The following is a 19,042-nucleotide window of genomic DNA, read 5'->3' as shown; positions in this document are numbered from 1 at the left end:
CCTTACTACCCACCTATAATTTCTACGTGCATGTAGCTGTCCATCGGGAGGGGCAAAGATAAAAAGTTAAAAGGGTCAAAGCGAACACTGATGTGCCCACAGGTCTTGCATTTCACTTGGGACCTCAGCTGCCCATGGAACAAGTCCACCACGATGGAGCGGTTCCTCCTCAGGTGATTTTCCCAGGCCTGAAACAAAAGGGAAAAATAAAACTCTTGCCAAAAACGTTGGCCTGTCCTAAACAAGGAGAAATGTCTGAGAGGTCTGGAAGCAAAGGCAACATGGGTGAGATTCTGGTAGTCCTGTAGTTCTTGGAACTTGTAGCCTAGTTCTAACTCCAGATGTCCACCTGTGTCTGGGCCATTTCGCTGCAGGTGGGGGCGGACTGTGTCTCACAGGATGGGAAACTGCTTTGTACAAAACAACAACCAACCAACCTGCATGGAGAAAACCAGCACATCAGAGAACACTTCTTCCTGACATGCTAGTTTTCCAAGTGCAGGGAGTTTAAATTCATCATTATCATCATCATTTTTACAAAGCAGCAGTCCTTCAGGTGAGCCCCCAGCTGCAGAATGAAGCGCTCCAGCCTAGACATAGGCTGACCACCTGAGCGAGGACTAGGCTGGCATGAGGCTCAGATGAGCCACAGCCTCTCTTCTGAGGAGGGCTTCTCATGGAAGGGCCTCACTTGACCAAGGCCACCCTCCCAGCAAGGAGCTTCACATCCGAGCAGGAGCTCCCTGCCCTGCCCACTCAGAATCTAATACCAAACACCCTACCCACTGCACCAAAAACTGGGGCACCCTGTGCTCACCAACACGGCCTCCTGCTGTGGTTGGCACTTGCCGGTACCAAGCCTCACCAAGGGGCCTGAGAAGTGTGGGCACGGCCATCTTGGCTCCCACTCTGCAGGTGCCTTATGGGCTCTGCCAGCCCCCAGCCCCACCCACCCCCGCTGTGCAAGACTGCGCCCCAGAGAATTCCTGGCTTCTTTTCAAGCGCCTCTTCTCCCTGCCTTTCACTCTGTGTATCTTGACAACCCTTCCCTGAGTCAGGGATGGGAAGCTTGCCAAAGGAGGCCAAGGAGCTGCCAAAATAGGAGCCGGCCCTTTTTAGTCTCATTGGCACATTCCACCCAGATACTTCTTAAAGCTTTAATGCGGCCTTCCTTGATGTGGCGCCCTAAAATGCCCTCATCTCCAGGCAGCTAGGCCGGGCAAGGCGACGCTCCAGGTGAAAGAACAGCAGCTCTAGCCGTTGCCCCCATCAAAACAGTGCCGGAAAAGCCAAGGTTCGGAGGTCAGGGAAAGGCGCCGTGTGCTGTGGCCTGCAAGACACGCACCTCCGCCGCTACCTCCCAGTCTGGGCGGCCGTCGCTGTCTTTCAGCTCCACGTACGGCTTTTCGTGGACTCTGTTCAGATCCTCATGCAGGCCGTCCAGGAGAAAAGCCAAGAGCTCTTGGGAGTCTTGCTGCTGGAAACCGTTAAACCTGGGAGCATATTTAGCTATCGTCCACTGCAACGAAGCAAACAGCCAAGTCGGTGGCCAGGTTGCATTTCCACCCCCACCCAATTAAGCTACAAGTGCACTTTGATCTGGCTCACACAATGAAACAAGCCAGAGTATGGACTGAGTATGGGTTGAATGTGGGTTGTCGTTGAATCATGGGTTGCTGTGTGGTGTGAACCCAGCTGCGCTAACAAACCATGGTTTAACCACAAACAACGGTTTGTTAACCACAAACAACCCACAGTTCACAACTCAACAACCTGGTTCGCACGTAACGACAGCCCATGGGCACAACAGCCCACAACAGCCAGTGGGCTGTTGTGCACAAATGGAAGACAGTGGAAGTGTTGCCTGAAAGCTCCCACCACTTCCGCTTTTACTCAGCAGTCCATGATTGGCTCCTCTGTAGGTTGCTGAGTGTGTTGTCCAAACCCAGGGTACTGGATTGTTTAGGAGCTACACAAGTTAACCCATGGTTTATTGTTGGGTTAACCATTGGGTTATTTAGCCCCTACACAACCCAATGCTTCGGGTTCGAATGACATGCTCAGCAACCTACAAAGGAGCCAATCATGGGCTGCTGAGTAAGAGTGGAAGTGGCGGTCACACTGCCTCTCTTTGTTCCCGACAGCCCATGTTTAACCCATAGGCTGTCGTTACATGCAAACCAGCCCAACAACAAACCATGGGTTCTCTTTGTGGTTTGTTTGTGGTTAACAAGCCATGGTTTGTTAGTGTGGCTGGGTTCACACAAGACAACAACCTACGATTCAATGACAACCCATACTCAACCCAAACTGAACTCTGGCTTGTCATGTTGGGTGAACCCAGCCAGAGATACAAATAGGAACAAACACAGAGCCGATTCAAATATGCAGAAAAAGGAATGACACAGTCCTTCTTGTGACTGTACCACTTCAGACATGTTGCGATGTTCCCCCACCTCCAGCAAAAGCTTCTGGCCAGATATAGAAAGCTAGCATCTCAGGACAGAAGGTATTTTCATCTAGTTTCCTCTCCTGAATGCTAACTTTCCATATGCACCCAGTTGTTCTTCCCACACCCAATGAGAAGCAAACATGTAATACCACCTAACTTTTAATCCAAAGTGGACTGTCCCACATTCCTTTTGCTTCATATTTATTCATTTATTACATTTCTATAATGCCCAATATCCAAAGCTCTCTGCGCCGTTTACAAAAATTAAAAGCCTAAAGACACAATATAATAGCATAATATAAAATCATTTACATACAAAAAAATATAAAACAATTTTAAGCCATCAACAACGTGAGCAACGCACTGCAGCATTTTGGAAATGTGTTGGAAGTTGCATTACAGAGCTAGTAGTGATCAGGACTCTATATGCCAAAATGAAAACGTGAACTTTTTTTTTAAAGGCTGCTGATGAATAAGATACACTGTCAGTTCTTACCCGTAATTTTAAAGGAGCAATGTTCTTTTGAGTTCCGCTCCACAGCTCTTGAATCAAATCCCCGTAACATTTCGCCATATGGCCCTTCATTCCTATTGGGTTTGTCCTGGAATTTATAATAAAATTCATTAAGTCAATTAGCTATTCGTTGCTTTAAAAAAAGAAGAAGCAAAAGCCAGATAAGCAAGAGGCACTAAGAACCATTCCACACGTTACACAGAGTGAGCTGGCAGAATTCTGGAGTGTACAACATCAGACTGCGAAGACAAGTCATGTTTTTTTAATGCACCCCCCACTTCAATGTAAGCAGGTCCGTGCATGTAGAAAGCTACCACACATCACTAGAGGAGGTCTCCAGAACTCCCCCCCCCGATGTGCTGGTTTTCTACATGCGGGGAAGGGGAGTTTTGTTTCATTTCAGCAGCTCTCCGGGTTCTCAGGAAGAGAAAGCTTGTTCCCATCACCCGCTACCTAGATCCTTTCTAAGTGGAGATGGTGGGGATCGAACCGGGAACCTTCTGCAGACAAAGCAGGGGCTCTGCCGCTGAGCTACAGCTCCTTCCCAATGGCTCTAAGGAAAGAGAGCAAATATGTTGCTCTTACAGTCGATGCAGTGAGTGACAGCAGCAAATGGAGAGCCAAGGCAGATTCACAGCAGCCTTCCCTAACCTGGTGCCCTCCAAATGTGGACTACAATGCCCATAATCCCCAGCCAGCATGGCCAATGACCATGCTGGCTGGGAATTATGGGCAGTGCAGTCCAACACATCTGGAGAACACAAGGATGGAGAAAGGTGATTCACGGTATTTGTATTGCCTTCCATTAACATCACCCACACCAAAATGCAGCCCTACAGCAATTTCTTTCATCCTGCTAGAAGACTAAGCAAGGGCCTAGTCCTCACTGGCTCTGAAGCGTCCTCCTATGTGAAAGTCACCTGTTGAGCTCATACAGATGTCTGCCTGAGATGAAATACCGGGTGAGAGGCTGCGTGTTACTGACGCACTGGATGCTGGAATTCATAAAGCAGGTGTTCCCCAGGTTGCTGAGGCCAGTGGCGCCCTTCTCCGTAGGAACTGGAAAGGGTGGAAGAAACACGGGAAATGTGACACATTTTGCAGTGCAGCGCACATGCATGGACGCACACAAAACCAACAAAAGGGGAAAGGGGGGGCTGGCAAACTTCTACCCCATGGGCTGGCAACCCACTATGGGAAATCAAAATGGGTGGGCACACACAAAAGGACATACACAAAACCAACAAAAGGGGAAGGGGGGGACTGGCAAACCTCTACCCCATGGGATGGCAACCCACTGTGGGAAATCAAAATGGGCACCCCGGGACACCCCCACACACACACTGTGGGCCATTTTATTTTCCCACAATTCCCCAGAGGGATTCTACATTGGGAGCATTGTGGGAAATTGTAACGGCGGCCCATGCTGGAGAAAAATGGTTTCACTGGTGAGGCCAGTGCTCTTGGTAACTGCGGTTGCCACAATCTGAACCGCCACTCCTGCTTTGGCTGGAAAACCTCACGCCAGAGAGGATGGCTCGGTTTGCATGCAGCCCAGGCTTTCTGTCGATGGTTAAGATTGTTTAGATGTGTGTGTGCTGTCTGTTCATACGTTTGTATCTAAATGGTTTTTATATTATGTACGATATTGTTTTTTTTTTAAGGTTTTTCATCTTTGTGAACTACCCAGAGAGCTTTAGCTATTGGGCGGTACAGAAATGTAATAAATGAAATGAATTAAACCCTGGGTTACCGTGAAGAAGCCAGCATGCTCGTTTACGTGGCTGGATTGCGGCCACTTGGCTCCTTGTGACTGAACAACACAGGGATGCTCCATCCCTGGGCTGTTCAGTGACGTCTGAACCCGGAGCTCTGGCTCGTCTTTCCTTGAACAAGCTAGAGAATGAGCTCATGGTTTATACTTGGGTTCTGACTCTGCCGTGTGTGTGTGCGCGCACACTGGAATGAAGCTGTAGAATCCTGAAGTGGTGGAGAGGACTGTCCCACTTCAGGCTACAGGTGTGGGGGTATGTGCCATGTTTGAATAATACAAAGCTAATACTTTGGAAGACAGAAACAAAATTCAAAGTGATCTGGATAGATCCGTGGATAGACTGGAGCGCTGGGCAGAAAACAACAGAATGACATTTAATAGGGATAAATGCCAAGTTCTGCACCTAGGAAAAAGAAACCAAGTGCACAGTTACAAGAGTGGCTCAACAACACTACAGGTGAGATGGATCTTGGAATTGTTGTCAATCACAAGCTGAATATGAGCCAACAATGTGATGTGGCTGCAAAAAAGGCAAATGCTCTTTTGGGCTGCATTAATAGAAGCATAGCTTCCAAATCCCGGGAAGTACTAGTTCCCCTCTACTCAGCACTGGTTAGGCCTCATCTGGAGTACTGTGTCCAGTTCTGGGCACCACACTTTAAGAAGGATACAGACAACTGGAGAGGGTTCAGAGGAGGGCAACAAAGATGATCAGGGGACTGGAACCAAAGCCCTATGAAAAGAGACGGAAAGAACTGGGCATGTTTAGCCTTGAGAAGAGAAGACTGAGGGGAGATAGGATAGCGCTCTTCAAGGACTTGAAAGGGTGTCACAGAGAAGAAGGCCAGGATCTCTTCTTGAACATCCCAGAGTGCAGGACACGGAATAATGGGCTCAAGTGACAGGAAGCCAGATTCCGGCTGAACTTCAGGAAAAACTTCCTGACTGTTAGAGCAATACGACAATGGAACCAACTACCTAGGGAGGTGGTGGGCTCTCCCACACTGGAGGCCTTCAAGACGAGGCTGGACAGCCATCTGTCAGGGATGCTCTGACTTGGATTCCTGCATTGAGCAGGGGGTTGGACTCGATGGCCTTGTAGGCCCCTTCCAACCCTACTATTCTATGATTCTATGGATGCTCCTCCATGTAAAAACATTCCCTGAAAGTAAAATAGAAAAAGTTGCACAGCAGGGGGCAGACTCGGGCACAACTCAGTCTTCCAAATGCGCTAGTTTTTTACTTGCAGGGAGTTTTTTTGTTTTCAATTTTAATGCAGGCGAACATTCAGAAATGTCAGCCACCACCTGCAATCAGAACTAGTTAAGTCTGATCTACCACTTTGGGACCCCACCTGTTCATTCTGTTCTCTGTGTTAACCGATTGCTGATTGGGGGCGGGGTGGGGGGGGAGAGCAATCACTTACCTTTATGCCTGTCTATTTTACTGCTGTTTGCTATAAAGGACATCTCCTCCGGCCAGCTCATGTCTTTGTTCCGAACTACAGAAACACAGAACACAGCGTAGTTGATAACAACTCCTTCGGATTTAGGATGCAACTGACCCGTTAATACGATGCCGCAAACATTTCTAGAAAGATTGGGGAAGGGAGGAGGAGAAGGTAGACCTGTTAACCCAAAGAAAAATTCCAAAATCCATTATTAGCGTAATACCTTTTATTAGGCCCAAGCAAAAGATCACAAAACATGTGCAAGCTTTTGAGACCTCCAGATTTCTTCATTGAGAAAGATGTAAAAAAAAAAAAAAAACAGGTTTGGTGGCCGGGCAGGGTGGGGTGGGGTGAAATGGGGAGAAAAAGGCTCTGATTTGATGAAGCCACAGTGACTGCACGTTCAGAGTCCTAAGATGAAGTGCAGGAGGAGGGGGACTGCAGACATTCAAATTAGGCTCTGCAGGTCATATGATGGTTACAAGGTTGGACCTGGAGCTGCCCTGAGGGCTGCTGGGGACCAGAAAGGGAAACATGCTGAGTCCCTCATTTTGGAAATATATCAGTGCGATTGTAGCCACCCGCCTAAGTTCCTTTGGCAGGGGAACTTGGAGGAAAGCCTCCGAAGATGACCTAAGGTGGAAGGGTTACACCATCATTAAAAATATAATTTTGAAAGAATATTGACCTATGATGATAAACAAGCCCCCCAAATTAAAACAGAGGGGGGAAAGGCTATGGCCAATTGCTAACTAAGCCTTAACTCTAAGGGCTAAATTAGACGTGATGCTAAACGTGTTCTCAGAAACCACCAGGCCTGTTGCGGGGGGGGGGGGGGGCTGGGGGGGCTGCCCCCCTAATTTTTCTCTGCTAATTTTCTTTTACAAACCAATAATTTGAAACGTTTACAATTTTGTTTTTAAAAGGCCTGCATACCAGATGAACTGCCCCCCTACTTTTGGGGAGCCTCCCCCCCCCCAAACTTTTAGGCTGGCTACGGCCCCAGAAACCTGTCGCCACAGCACGGGGGGAAATTTAACCCTTGCTTCCCTTGCCCTGCCCCCAACAAAATGCCTCCTCAAGCTGCAATTAGCCCACAAAAAGGCATCCAAAGGCCTGAAGGGCTCGCATGGTGCCGTGGTTACAGAGTGTTGAACTAAGTCCGGGGGGAGCCAGGTTCAAATCCCCACTCAGTCACGAAACTCATGGGGTGACCTTTGGCCACGTACACCACCTTGAGCTCATCTGGAGAAACGCAAGAAAATCATAAAGAGAAAGCTGATGAAGGAACCAAACGGACTCAAGCTCAGCAGCAGAGCGAACGCACTGGATTGCTGGCAAAAGATGAGAAGCGAGGACTGACCCCCTTTGCTTTATCTTCGTGGTCTCTCGCAGCTTCTGTCCCAAGGGTGTGCCTGCAATCCCATTCGTGTGCCCTCTTCTCCAGATGGGTCGCTGCAAGCCCTAAACTCATCCTTCCCCGGTCTCATCCTATTCCCTGCTCAACCACTTCATCCAGCCTTCTCCAAGCTGGTGCTCTCCAGATGTTTTGGACTCCCAACTCCCAGCAGCCTCAGCCAGCATGGGAATGCTGGGAGTTGTCGTCCCAGGCTGCTTTAATCACTGCCCCCAGAAAAACAACTCGGAGTAAAGGGAAAAGGGTCCCAGCTACTCCAAGGAGCAGCTACCTAGATTTTCATTAAAGCAGAAGGCAACGTTAAAAAAAGAATAGTATTACCACCCTTACTGTGTTCGCAGAACATCTTGTTCACAAACCAAGAGAGGCACAATTCCAGAGGGGCAGCCGTGTTAGCCTGTCGCAACAGAAAGGATGGAGCCTTCCGGCACGTTGAAAGACAAGCTAGTTCATTGTGGCCAGAGAGGGGGCTCTCTACACTGAATGCAAAACAAAGGGGTGGGTGGGATGTTCTTAACAACTTAGGCCTAGAAGTGCCCAGGAATGCAAGAGACAGGGTGCGTCACATGGCTATTGCGAAATAAGATCTAGTTTTTAAAGGATTTGAAGATCCGATCAGAGCAGTTGTGACCGACCCCCCATCAGTGCAGAATTGGCAAAGCAAGGTGAACAATGAACAAAAACACTTTACATTTTCTGGAGTGAGCGAGCCACTCCCAGTCTCTATTAAGACCAAAGCTGATAGCTTCAAATCTGCAAATGAATGCCAAGTCAGCAAGTTTCATGCTGGAGTCTCCCTTTGGAATGTTCTTTGTTGGCGGATGCGAACTCACAGAATGTCACACGTTTCTTGAATTTCAGAGCCTTCTGGCATCCCTCTGGAATAACTTCCCCGCCTTTGCCTGTCTCTGCTCAAAAATCTGTCAAAGAGGGGACAATACCTTCGCCATGTAACTGATGAAGAGGGCTCGACAATGAACAATTTAGCCTAGTGTTCACCAACCTGAGGCCTTCCAGGTATCTTGGACTGCAACCCCCATGGCCCTTGGCCACGTTAGCTGGGAATGATGGGAGTTGCAGTCCAACACATCTGGAAGGGCCCAGGTTGGAGAAGGCAGATTTAGCCTTTGAGCTGCCACCAGACTTTGCAAGTTAAACCAAGAGAGAGTGAGGATGCCAGCTTTAAAAATGCTCTTTTTAAAAGACAACCTTTAAACCCATAACAAGGAATAAAAAAAGAGGACTGGTCTCAGTATGGTTGATTAGAAGAGAAGGAAGAGCAAGAGGCCTGTAAAGGTATAGCAGACAGTACACGGCCAACACTGTTGCATTTCAGATATGTGGCTGAAGATAGTTTGTGTCAGCAAATCCAGGGTCAGATCCTCCGTTTCTTATACCTTCTATTATTAAGTGCTGCTCGTCTTGGATGCTGAGGTACTCCAGCGTGTGGTCCTCGTCATCTAGAAGTGTCAGGTAGTTCTGCAAAGGAAAACAAAGATGGAAACCCCCCCACCCATTAATCTGTGGTCTCTGGCGAGCTTTAGAGGCACGTCTGCAGGGGATGTTCCATGTTCCGGTACAACTAAACTTGAAAGCCAGACGGATAAAGGTCTGAGGTGGGGGGAGACAAGTACACCCTACAAAGGGAATCGACTGGGTTGACTGTGCTCCTTGCTCTGTCAGTTCGGACATCACACCAAACCACAGCTAAGCTTCCTTAACCTCGATCCTAACCCATGGTTTGGGTTGCTGAATTCTGGGTTGTCTTGATGTGTGAATGCTGCTGCGTTAACAAACCACGGCTTGTTAATGGCGAACAACCCAGAAAGAGAACCCATGGTTTGCTGTTGGGTTGTTTAAACCATGGGTTGTCATTATGTGTGAACCCAGAACCATGGGTTGTTCATGGATTGTTTCACCAGTCTATAGAGGTGGTGGGCAAGAGAGGTTAAACAAAATATAGCCACTCTACATGCCAGTACTACAGCGCTGCAAAGACATTTGGGATACAGGGAGGAAGCAAGCAAAGGAGGAGGGAAACAAACAACCCAGGGATTGAGAAAACAAACCACAGTTGGGTGGTTTGATCGTCTGCCAGACAAAGCCTGGGAAAAGCAAAAAAATTGGTTAAATAAACCATGGGTTAGCGTTATGTGTGAACCACTATCGTAAGAACACAAGAAGAGCTGCGCAGGATCAGAACAAAGGCCTACCCAGTCCAGCATTTGGCTCACACAGTGGCCAGCCAGATGCCCCAATGGGAAGTCTACAAACAGGACATGAACACAACAGCGTTCCTGTACTCCCCTGCATACTGCCTCTGACACCGTATATCACCTACAGCAGCCCACCTTCCCTAATCTGGTGCCTTACAGTTGTTTTGGACTACAACTCCCAGGATTCCTGACCACTGGGGCTGACGGTGCTGAAGTCCAAAACATCTGGAGGCCACCAGGTTGGGGAAGGAAGGCTGCTGGAGGTATTATATAACCATCAAGACTCAGTAGCCATCGAGGGCAACACGCTAAGCTCGAGGGACCCCATGGTCAGACCAGCACAGCAATTCTCACAAAGAGAAAAGATATCCCTCCGCCCCAATTATCTGGCTCTCAACTTTCAGATTGGGTTGCTTCTCTTCCGGGAGTCAAGGTTGAGCCTTCACATGCTGGGCTGGGAGGGGGAAGTGGACACACAAGTGCTGGAAATCCCCCAAGACACGGCCGTTACCTCGCTGTTGTACAGCCACAAGCGCATGTCCTCCTCCTTGATCCGCAGCCTCTGCGACAGATACTCATGGATCTCCTTGATGGTCTGCATGCGGCTAAAGCAGCCGGTGTAGGCCAAGACTCTCTTCAAGGGGGGGCTGGGAGACGGGACATTCCCTGCATTCACAAGAGGACACAAAGGCGATTTATACATAGGGCAGCCCAAAAAAGAAGAAGTGAGGGAGAGGAGACGAGGAGAACGACCTGGCAACATATTGCTTTTTTCTCAAAGTGAACATGGAGCGATTTCCTTCAGCTTCCCTGGGCTTGCTGGTGGCTTAGGATCGGTTCTGTCGGGCCTCTTTCCTACTTGCGTCTCCCGAGGCATAAGTGGGAAAGGGGGCAGAAGACGCACAACGACAGAAGGGCCTGGTGAGTGTGCAGCCTGAGAACCTGAGTCGCTCTGCTTTGCATTAGGCCAGGTCATCCTCAGTCGACAATCATCTCTTGGAATCTTAGAAGAGCTAAAAAGAGACGAGCTGAAAGCCTTGCCTGAAGCAACTTTCTCAGTGGGCTGAGCCATTCCAAATGTTGGAAGGCATCAGAGGGAGAGGTGTGATAGTGAAACTCCCTCCATCGGCTTGTCTGAGACCAGCCGCCATCTGGCTCCTCCTGACAGCAGGGGTGTAGAACCTCAAGTCTGGGGGCCAAATCCAGCCCTCTGGGGTTCCCCCAATGGCCCCGCCCCATCCCTTTGCCCTGCCCCTTCCCCTGAACCACCAATCATTTGGTGGTTTCCCCAGCTTTTGTGCAGTTTTTTCCCCACTCTAAAAGGTTGAAATGCCTCTCCTAAGGCTGAGTTACTGACAAAAAGAGTTTTAAGTTAAAATAGGCTGGTACTTTGTTCTTTTGGTTCCATCCCCTTTTCCTTCACTCCCGCCCACTGCTTGGATACGTCTCCCAAGAGCGTCTCCAAAATGGAATTTGGCCATCAAACTGAAAGAGGTTCAACGCCCTTGCCTTAGACAATTAATTCCAGCATCCGGTTTGGTACAAAATAGGACCAGACACTAAAACTAATGCATGCAGCTATAACAAAAGAGAAAACTTTAAACCACAGCTTCTTGAGCATCTCTACCCCTCTTTCTTACTCTCTCTCATTTTACCATAACAAACTGAAGCAAAGGATTATGTTCTCCTTAACATACATACAAACAAAGCATTTTTTCTGCACTTAAAAGGCGAGAGGATCAGAAATAAGATTACAGCAAGAAAGCATGTCAGGGTGGGCGGGGGGCACTCGAGATTAATAGTTGATTTTAAGTTAGTGCAGAGCAAAAATTCCAAATCATGATCAGAGACAGCATACTGAAACAGCCCACAAATCTGAATTAGGGAATTTGACGGGTTCAAGGCAAAGAAGCTCCCACTGTAGGACGCTCAATACGATATTGGCGGTCAATTGGCTGATTTTTCAGAACTGGATCAAGTGATCAGCCACGGATTATTAAAGATCTTGGGGAGTGTGACAGAACCCCTTTCCTTTTGCAGAGTGGCAGAATAAGCAGTAAAAAAAGAAGTTGAAGATTTAGAATGAGCATTTAAACAAACTCTTATTAAAGGTCGATGTGCCATCAATGCTTTCCTCCCAAGCGGCCTACCGAGCAAATGCCAGCTATGATTAGAGGAGCTTAGCACATGTCAACAGCATGACAGGCGTTGCACAGAACACAAAGGGCTGGTGTGGATACAATGCCATTCCTCCATGGAAGTCTGTGTTGCAGAAAACACAACAGCAGGAGGGGAAGGCTCTTCGGTGTCCCAAAATAGAAGAGAAAATATTCTCAGGTGCCTGAAAAAACTTTTATTCTGGCTAACGCGTTTCGGAAAGAATTTCCTTTCCTCAGGGGCCTCTTATCTTTCTGCAAATGTGTTGCAAATAATCCTTCCAATGATTCTTCTGTCTTAAAATGCTCGAAAAGCATTTCTGTGCATGAGCTCCAGTTCTGTTCCGGACAACAGATTCCTGAGCTCAGCATGTGCTCAGAGGCACACCTTGTTCTGCAGTTCCGGCTCGCCGGGCCACTATTTTGCACCTGGCCCCTGTTGCTGGACCTGGGGGTGTTCTAGTAAAAAACAAAGCAGATCTTGCAAAGTACAGTACTGACTATTCCTAGTCATTGAGCATGACTAGTAAAGGCAACATCGCTCAACGTTCTGAAAACAAACGTCGCGAGTGTTTTCCCTTCCCAACTCTCGGCTCCGTTCACACAGACCATCCGTGGATGTCGCGAGTTCTAGCCGATTCCTCAACTGGGTTAAAAGTCACACAATGAATCAGTGAAGATGTCTTCAGAGCTGTCTTCCCCAGCCTGGGAAAGCCCAATGCAGGCTGGGCATGATGGGAGTTGCGCCCAGTTGGGGAAAGGCTGGAAACGCCCCTCGTGTTGGCAAGACGTTTGATAAGAGTTTCGTGTTCATCTCTTCAGAAGGGCCACCCGTCACCACCCCTGCTTCAAGGTTTCATTAGACTCATTTGCAAGCAGCATGCCGGCAACGATGTCCCGGCCTGGGCGGTGGGGCTGGCCTCCCTTCAGACCCTGCGCAGCCGGGTTCTTGCTGTATTCTTACGTTACCTCTCGGCAAATGGTGAGGAAACACCCTCAGGCTCATCATACCCATGTTCACCCAGATGTTGGACTGCTGCGTCCGGGCGGCGGGCTGCTGTCGGAGGAAGAGCAGGTAGCGGGGGAAGAGCTCCAGCTCCGGCAGGCCCGCCACGCTGCTTCTGATCACCTGCGGGGAGAAAATGAGGCATCTCTTCACTGAGAGGTCTGCAGGGTTAATTGGTGTTCTAGAGAAAAAGGTGATACAGCAGACACAATGACAGGGTTCACACAACACTCTAACTTGCGCTCAGTGGTGGGGCGTGGGTTGTTTGTTGAACCGTGGGTTAGCGTGTTGTCTGAACCCAGGACTTCTTCCGCAGGGTGGCTTGATAAGCATGCAGTGTGGCTTATTTTTCTCAAACAAGCCAGCCTGAGAACTCATGGTTTGTTGTTGGGCTGTTCAGGGTGGTTAACAGGCCACCCTGCAGAAGAAGTCCTGGGTTCAGACGGTTCAACGAATAACCCACGATTCAACAAATAACCCACAGTTCAACGACAACCCACACTCAACTGCTGAGTGTGGGTTAGTGTGTTGTGTGAACCCAGCCAATGTCCCCTATGTGAAAAGCCAGATAACTGGTCTGTCTAGCCCACGAGGGGCTCCATCCCCATGAGGAGGGAAGGGCCCACAACACTCAGGCAGAGGGCAGGTCTTGCATGAGCACAGGCCCCAAGCTTAATCCCTGGCCTCACTGGTTGGAAGGCAGCAGGGCCGAGAAAGACCCTGGAGAGTTGCTGTTGTGTGTCAGACTGGACTGTACTGGGCTAGATGGTCTGAGCTGGCAGAAAGCATCTTCCCATGTCTGTGTCTGGTGCATTTGTTTGGGGAGCAGCCGTAGCTTCATGGTCAAGGGCATGCTTCGCATGCGGAAGGCCCCACGTTCAATCTCAAGAGCAAGGGTGCAGAACCTGAGGCCCGTGGGCCAAATCTGGCCCTCCGGTGATCTACAGAAGCCAAGTCCCTTCCCTGTCCCACCAATGGTTTGGTGGTTTCTCAGCTTTTGTGCAGTTCCCTCCACCCCCCATTGTAAAAGGTCGACAAGGTCCTAAGGCTTAGTTACTAGCGGGAAGAGCTTTACACTAAAATGCAGTGTTGTTTTTGGCACCACCCCTTTTGGGTTGGCCCCGCCCACCACTGGAATGAAGCCCCCGAGAGCTTCTCCAAAATGGAATTTGGCCTTTGGGCTGAAAGGGGTGCAACACCCCTGCAATCTTGTAAGGGATTGGGTGGCTGGTGATGGGGAAAGTCCTATCTCTGCCTGAGACCCCGGAGAGCTGCTGCTGGTCAGAAAACACAATCCTGGATTAGATGGAGAAATAATCTGACCTGGTATAGGGCAGCTTCTTGCCTTACATGGAATAAAGGGTTGGAATTGTGGGGGCTTCTCTGCCTGAGGACATGGAGAGCCAGCACCACTAAAGTGGAGAAAGACTGACAACCCCAAGGGGGCCCCCGTCTTGCAGGTTGGAGTTAGAAGTGGATCCCAAGTAGAGAAAAGTCGAAGGCCGCTGATCTAGTTTGTTGCAAGTCCCATGTGGACAGGTCTCCACGCTTGCAGAGCCTGCATGCGCCCGTGATGTAGTGGTGTGTTCTGAAGCGCGGGCGCTCATCATGACAAGCCCCCTAGCCACACCCCCAAGGAGAGTCCACAACTGCAGGCAGCTGCGTAGTTCCATATCAACAAACCAACTCTAGCAGTTTTCATTTGCTAGAAGCAGGTCTTCCGTAAAGCAAATGGGGTCTGAATTGCCCATTCAAGTCCAAGCCACCCCCAAATACTTTACATTACAACAGGGAACAACATATTGTTGCTGGGACAATTCATTTCCCCCCAGTTACTGTGAGGATTGCAGCTAAGCTCAGAGGGAACAAGCAGTTCTGGTGGGGGAGCTGGCAGGTGACGCCAGCGTCCCTGCTAATAAAAGTGCCGGCGCTGCGTCCCTTGCAAAACGACACCACTGCCGCGCACAGCATGGCGGTGTGGGTTGGCCACAATTTTGTTGTTCTCTGCCTGCACCCACCTATGTGATCGACACCATCAACCTCTCACAAAATTGTTCAAAGGTGGCAAACTACATGCGGATATCAGGCAGGCACACCAAGCAGGACGGCCCCATCCTGACCCCACTGGGTCAAGCCATGCCTGCACAGAGACCGACTGTCTGCTCTGGACGGCAGCTGTTTTATGCCTTGCCCAAGATGCTGGGGACTGAACCTGGGACTTCTTACACATGGTGCATAAGCTCTTCCCAGCGAGACCAGTGCCCCATGCTTCTTAAAGCTCACTGGCTGAGTGTACCGCTGAGGGCTGCACAACACACGAAAAAATTATCCGGCCCTTCCCAGGCCATGAAAGATGCTCGTTTCCATGGAGAATGTGTGGGAGAAGTTTAGTGGTAAAGCTGAGCTTTGTGGTGCTTCGGAGTTTAAACAGCCAGCAACAACGCTTCCCCAGGCTGCCTGCACCCATCTCTTCGAAAGCAGCTGAACGCCGTCCAGCTGTTGGTTAAAAAAAACACACAACTTTTTTTACGCCACCATGAAAAAGAACAACCTGAAATCCAGTTGAGGAAATTATTACTCCTTGTTCTAAAAAGCTGGCACAAGATCGGGTGCCTGGTTCTGAGCTCGGCTGCTGATTGGGGGGCGGGGGGGGGGGCTGCCACAGCAGTGAGCCACAGTGAGTTTTACAAAGGCAAAAAATACCACTGCCAGAGACAAACATCAAGTATTGAAGGTAGAAGGTTAGAACAGTAAACTTTTTACGAGATACAAGGATCTAATGTACGGGACTGTTTAATCCGTACCCTCCGACTACGCTGGACTGCAACTGCCAGCTAGCAAAGTCTGAGAGCATCCAAACAGGGGTGGATGGGTGGGTGGGACTGGTTTATTTGATTCCTGCCAAGCCACAAAATAGATCTCAAAGTCCGCAGGATCCAATGAAGACCACGTTCAAGGATGGCTGGCGGGTTTCTGCAAAACCTCTGAAGCCGTCACATATTGATGTGCGATTCAACCAAAACAAATACCAAATGAGGGAACAATCCAGCCATTTCTCAACAGCAGCAAAAGGTATCCAGTGTTCCAGGTAGCCAGCGCCATAGATCGGTAGGTTTAAGAACTTGTCGGAGCAAGGAGTCAAAACGTCAGATCGCTTCCACCAGAAGCAATCTTTATCGTACCAAAGAACACATCATTGTGTATAGGAGAAACGAAAAAAAAAACCAGCAAACTGGGCTGCACCAATACACAGGTACCTCAACCAGGCAGAAAACCAGCTCCCTGGCTTTCCCGCTCCCTGAAGAAGCCACGGCCTAGTCTGCACACGACGTTAAACCACAGCTTAGCGCTTTGTGCACAGGCAGCTGTGGGCCCCAGACTCCCCCAGAGCATGCCTGTGAGGAGAAAACTGAGAGCATCCACTTCCAGGTCCACAGCAACTAGTTAGTTATGTCCAGACCGGGAACTCTGCTTAGTTTAGACTATGATTTGTCCAAGCAACCAGGGTTTGGATCCTAAGTTGTTTGGACAAACCACTGTTTAAACTAACCTTGTCGGATGCAACAATAAACCATGGTGAGTTTAAAACAGGAAGCAGGTGCCTCTGATCTCCTTGCCGGGAGGAGAGTGTCAGGGTTGGAACTGAGCCCAGAGAGCCCTAGAGCAGCTCTGATTCTGAGGAAGAGCAACAACCCGTGGGAGAGGAGCCCGCTCATCGCTCACAGGCGCAGCGGCAGGGAGAGACTCCTCCTGCCGGCATTCCTGGGATAGACAGTGACCCTGGCAGCGAGAGCAGGGGAGGGGGCCTTGCTGGACGCTCAGCGCCGACGCAGGGAGCGGCGCCAGATGGAGGGCGCCAAGAGGAGGAGCTCTGTCCGCTTGGCGCTAAAACAACGGTTGCGTCCCGAGGACCCATGGGTAAGAGGGAGGACCTCTCCCTAGCCCATAAGTTCAGAGTCTTCTCGCTCTTCTCCTTCAAACGGGGACTAACTGCCTTACCTGGAGCTTAGGCTACTCTGCTAACTACCCCAGTGCAGTTCCTTGCTTAGTCGCTGTTGACTAGCATCTGAAAGAGTCATTAAGTTATAACGGAATAAAGCCTTGGAAAGTATCCTCGTCGTCTGTGTCTTGAATTGGCTAATGGAAGAGGCAGCTCCTGACAGAGAGGAGAGGGAGGAACGTGCTGGTCCAAGGTTCACTGCTGCTCATGCACACAGCGCTGAACTATGGTTTAGCGTTATGTGTGAACTTGGGCCTATGTGTTGGCTAGCTTCTTGTGGAAGAGTGGGATATAAACATTACCCCCCTTCAAATTTGGGGCCATAACTGATGCCCAAAGGGTATGTAAACCTTCTAACGAGGGCCCCTTCATACTCCCATGTATTCTCCTGCCATGCAAGTATCAATTCCTCTGCACCAGACTTCCACAACCTGGTGCCCTCCAGGCATTTTGGACTACAACTCCCAGCATTCCTGGCCACACAGGCAGGGGGCAGATGGGAGTTGAAGTCCAAAACATCTAGAGAGTGCTAGGTGGGAAGGCTGTTCTATGGTGTGTTTTAACCCCTCCCACTTTTAAAAAGGAAGCATATTTTGAGTCTAAGCCCCATTAAAGTGAAGGGGGGGAGGTGGGAATGAGCCCAGGACAAAGTCTAGGGCAGAAAAACCAGCAAAGCGTCATGTGTCACCTTAAAGATTAACAAGACTCAATGTGAGCAAAGGGCTGGATGTGCCCAATCTTGTCTGAACTCAGAAGCCAAGCAGGGTCAGCCCTGGTTAGTACTTGGATGGGAGACCGCCTGGGAATCAGGCTTCCTGCACTGAGCAGGGGGTTGGACTCGAGGGTCTTGGAGGCCCCTTCCCACCCTATGGTTCTATGATTGTGTATGGAAGAAGTTCACATGGACGTAGATTTCATGAGACTTTGACCCCACAGTTGACTATCCCCTCTTCTATACGTATGTGTGTCTACCCCCAAATCCAGCCCTCTGGGGTTCCCCAGATGCCCCACCCCTTTCTCTAGTCCCACCCCCTTTCTACCCTGACCACCAATCAGGTGGTTTCCCAGCTTTTGCATAACTTCCTCCCCCTTCTAGAAGGTCAAAATGCCTCTTCTAAGGCTCAAGTTAGTGGCAGCAATAGCTTTAATCTAAAATATGTTGGTATTTTGGGGTATCTTGGCCCGCCCCCTTTTGCCTTTGGCCACGCCCACCACTGGGCTTTTCTGAAATGGGATGTGGCCCTCAGGCTGGAAGAAGTTCGACACCTGCTCCTGGTCTATTTTTGTCTGCCAACAGGGGAGGACGCTTTGCGCCTCTGACAAAAGCGGATGCTAATCCACGGAAGGTTGTGCCAAATAAGCTGTTAGCCTAACGTGGCACACAACCCCCTGCTGGCTTTTAAAAAAAAAAAACTGCATTGGTTAAAAACTCACATTCAGCAAGAAGGGCTGGATGCGCCCGATCTCGTCTGATCTTGGAAGTGAAGCAGGGCCAGCCCTGGTTAGTGCTTGGATGGGAGACTGCCTGGGAATCAGGCTTCCTCCAGTGCGCAGGGGTTGGACTCGAGGGTCTTGCAGGCCCCTTCCCACCCTATGATTCTATGATGTCGAGCAAAGATCTCGTCTGATCTCGGAAGCTAAGCAGGGTCAGCCCTGGTTAGTACTTGGATGGGAGCGCCTGGGAACCAGGCTTCCTGCACTGAGCAGGGGGTTGGACTCGAGGGTCTTGCAGGCCCCTTCCCACCCTATGATTCTATGATGTCGAGCAAAGATCTCGTCTGATCTCGGAAGCTAAGCAGGGTCAGCCCTGGTTAGTGCTTGGATGGGAGACTGCCTGGGAATCAGGCTTCCTGCACTGAGCAGGGGTTGGACTCGAGGGTCTTGCAGACCCCTTCCCACCCTATGATTCGATTCGATTCAATTCGATTCTATTCTAGAGCACCACAACAGCTGCTTTGTGTTGATGCAGTCGTTGCCTGCCAAGAGCGAAGGAGGCGTTAACCATTCAGTGTTCCTTTTAACTCAACACCTCCTGGGGGTACGAATTAAAAAACTAC

General features: G+C 49.7%; 1 protein-coding gene across 6 annotated transcripts in view; it reads right to left on the bottom strand.

Moving 5' to 3' along the window:
- Positions 1-19,042, bottom strand: part of USP32 (ubiquitin specific peptidase 32) — a 170,020-nt gene that overhangs the window by 26,249 nt on the left and 124,729 nt on the right. For 4 of the 6 annotated variants that reach the window (XM_084822773.1, XM_084822769.1, XM_084822771.1 and 1 more), the window contains exons 16-23: positions 12,949-13,108; positions 10,335-10,489; positions 9,005-9,086; positions 6,167-6,241; positions 3,887-4,025; positions 2,949-3,054; positions 1,346-1,519; positions 14-188 (exon numbers count right to left, since the gene is read on the bottom strand). In XM_084822773.1, the coding sequence (XP_084678899.1) occupies positions 14-188; positions 1,346-1,519; positions 2,949-3,054; positions 3,887-4,025; positions 6,167-6,241; positions 9,005-9,086; positions 10,335-10,489; positions 12,949-13,108 (1,066 nt within the window). The remainder of the gene's footprint in view (positions 1-13; positions 189-1,345; positions 1,520-2,948; positions 3,055-3,886; positions 4,026-6,166; positions 6,242-9,004; positions 9,087-10,334; positions 10,490-12,948; positions 13,109-19,042) is intronic. The other 2 variants (XM_084822768.1, XM_084822770.1) reach the window with 1 other exon arrangement.

The sequence above is a fragment of the Heloderma suspectum genome, chromosome 16, assembly GCF_057233095.1.
Source record: "Heloderma suspectum isolate Gila_16-S chromosome 16, 16-S_ref, whole genome shotgun sequence".
NCBI classification, from domain to species: Eukaryota; Metazoa; Chordata; class Lepidosauria; order Squamata; family Helodermatidae; genus Heloderma; species Heloderma suspectum.
This window is presented reverse-complemented; position numbering and strand designations above follow the sequence as displayed.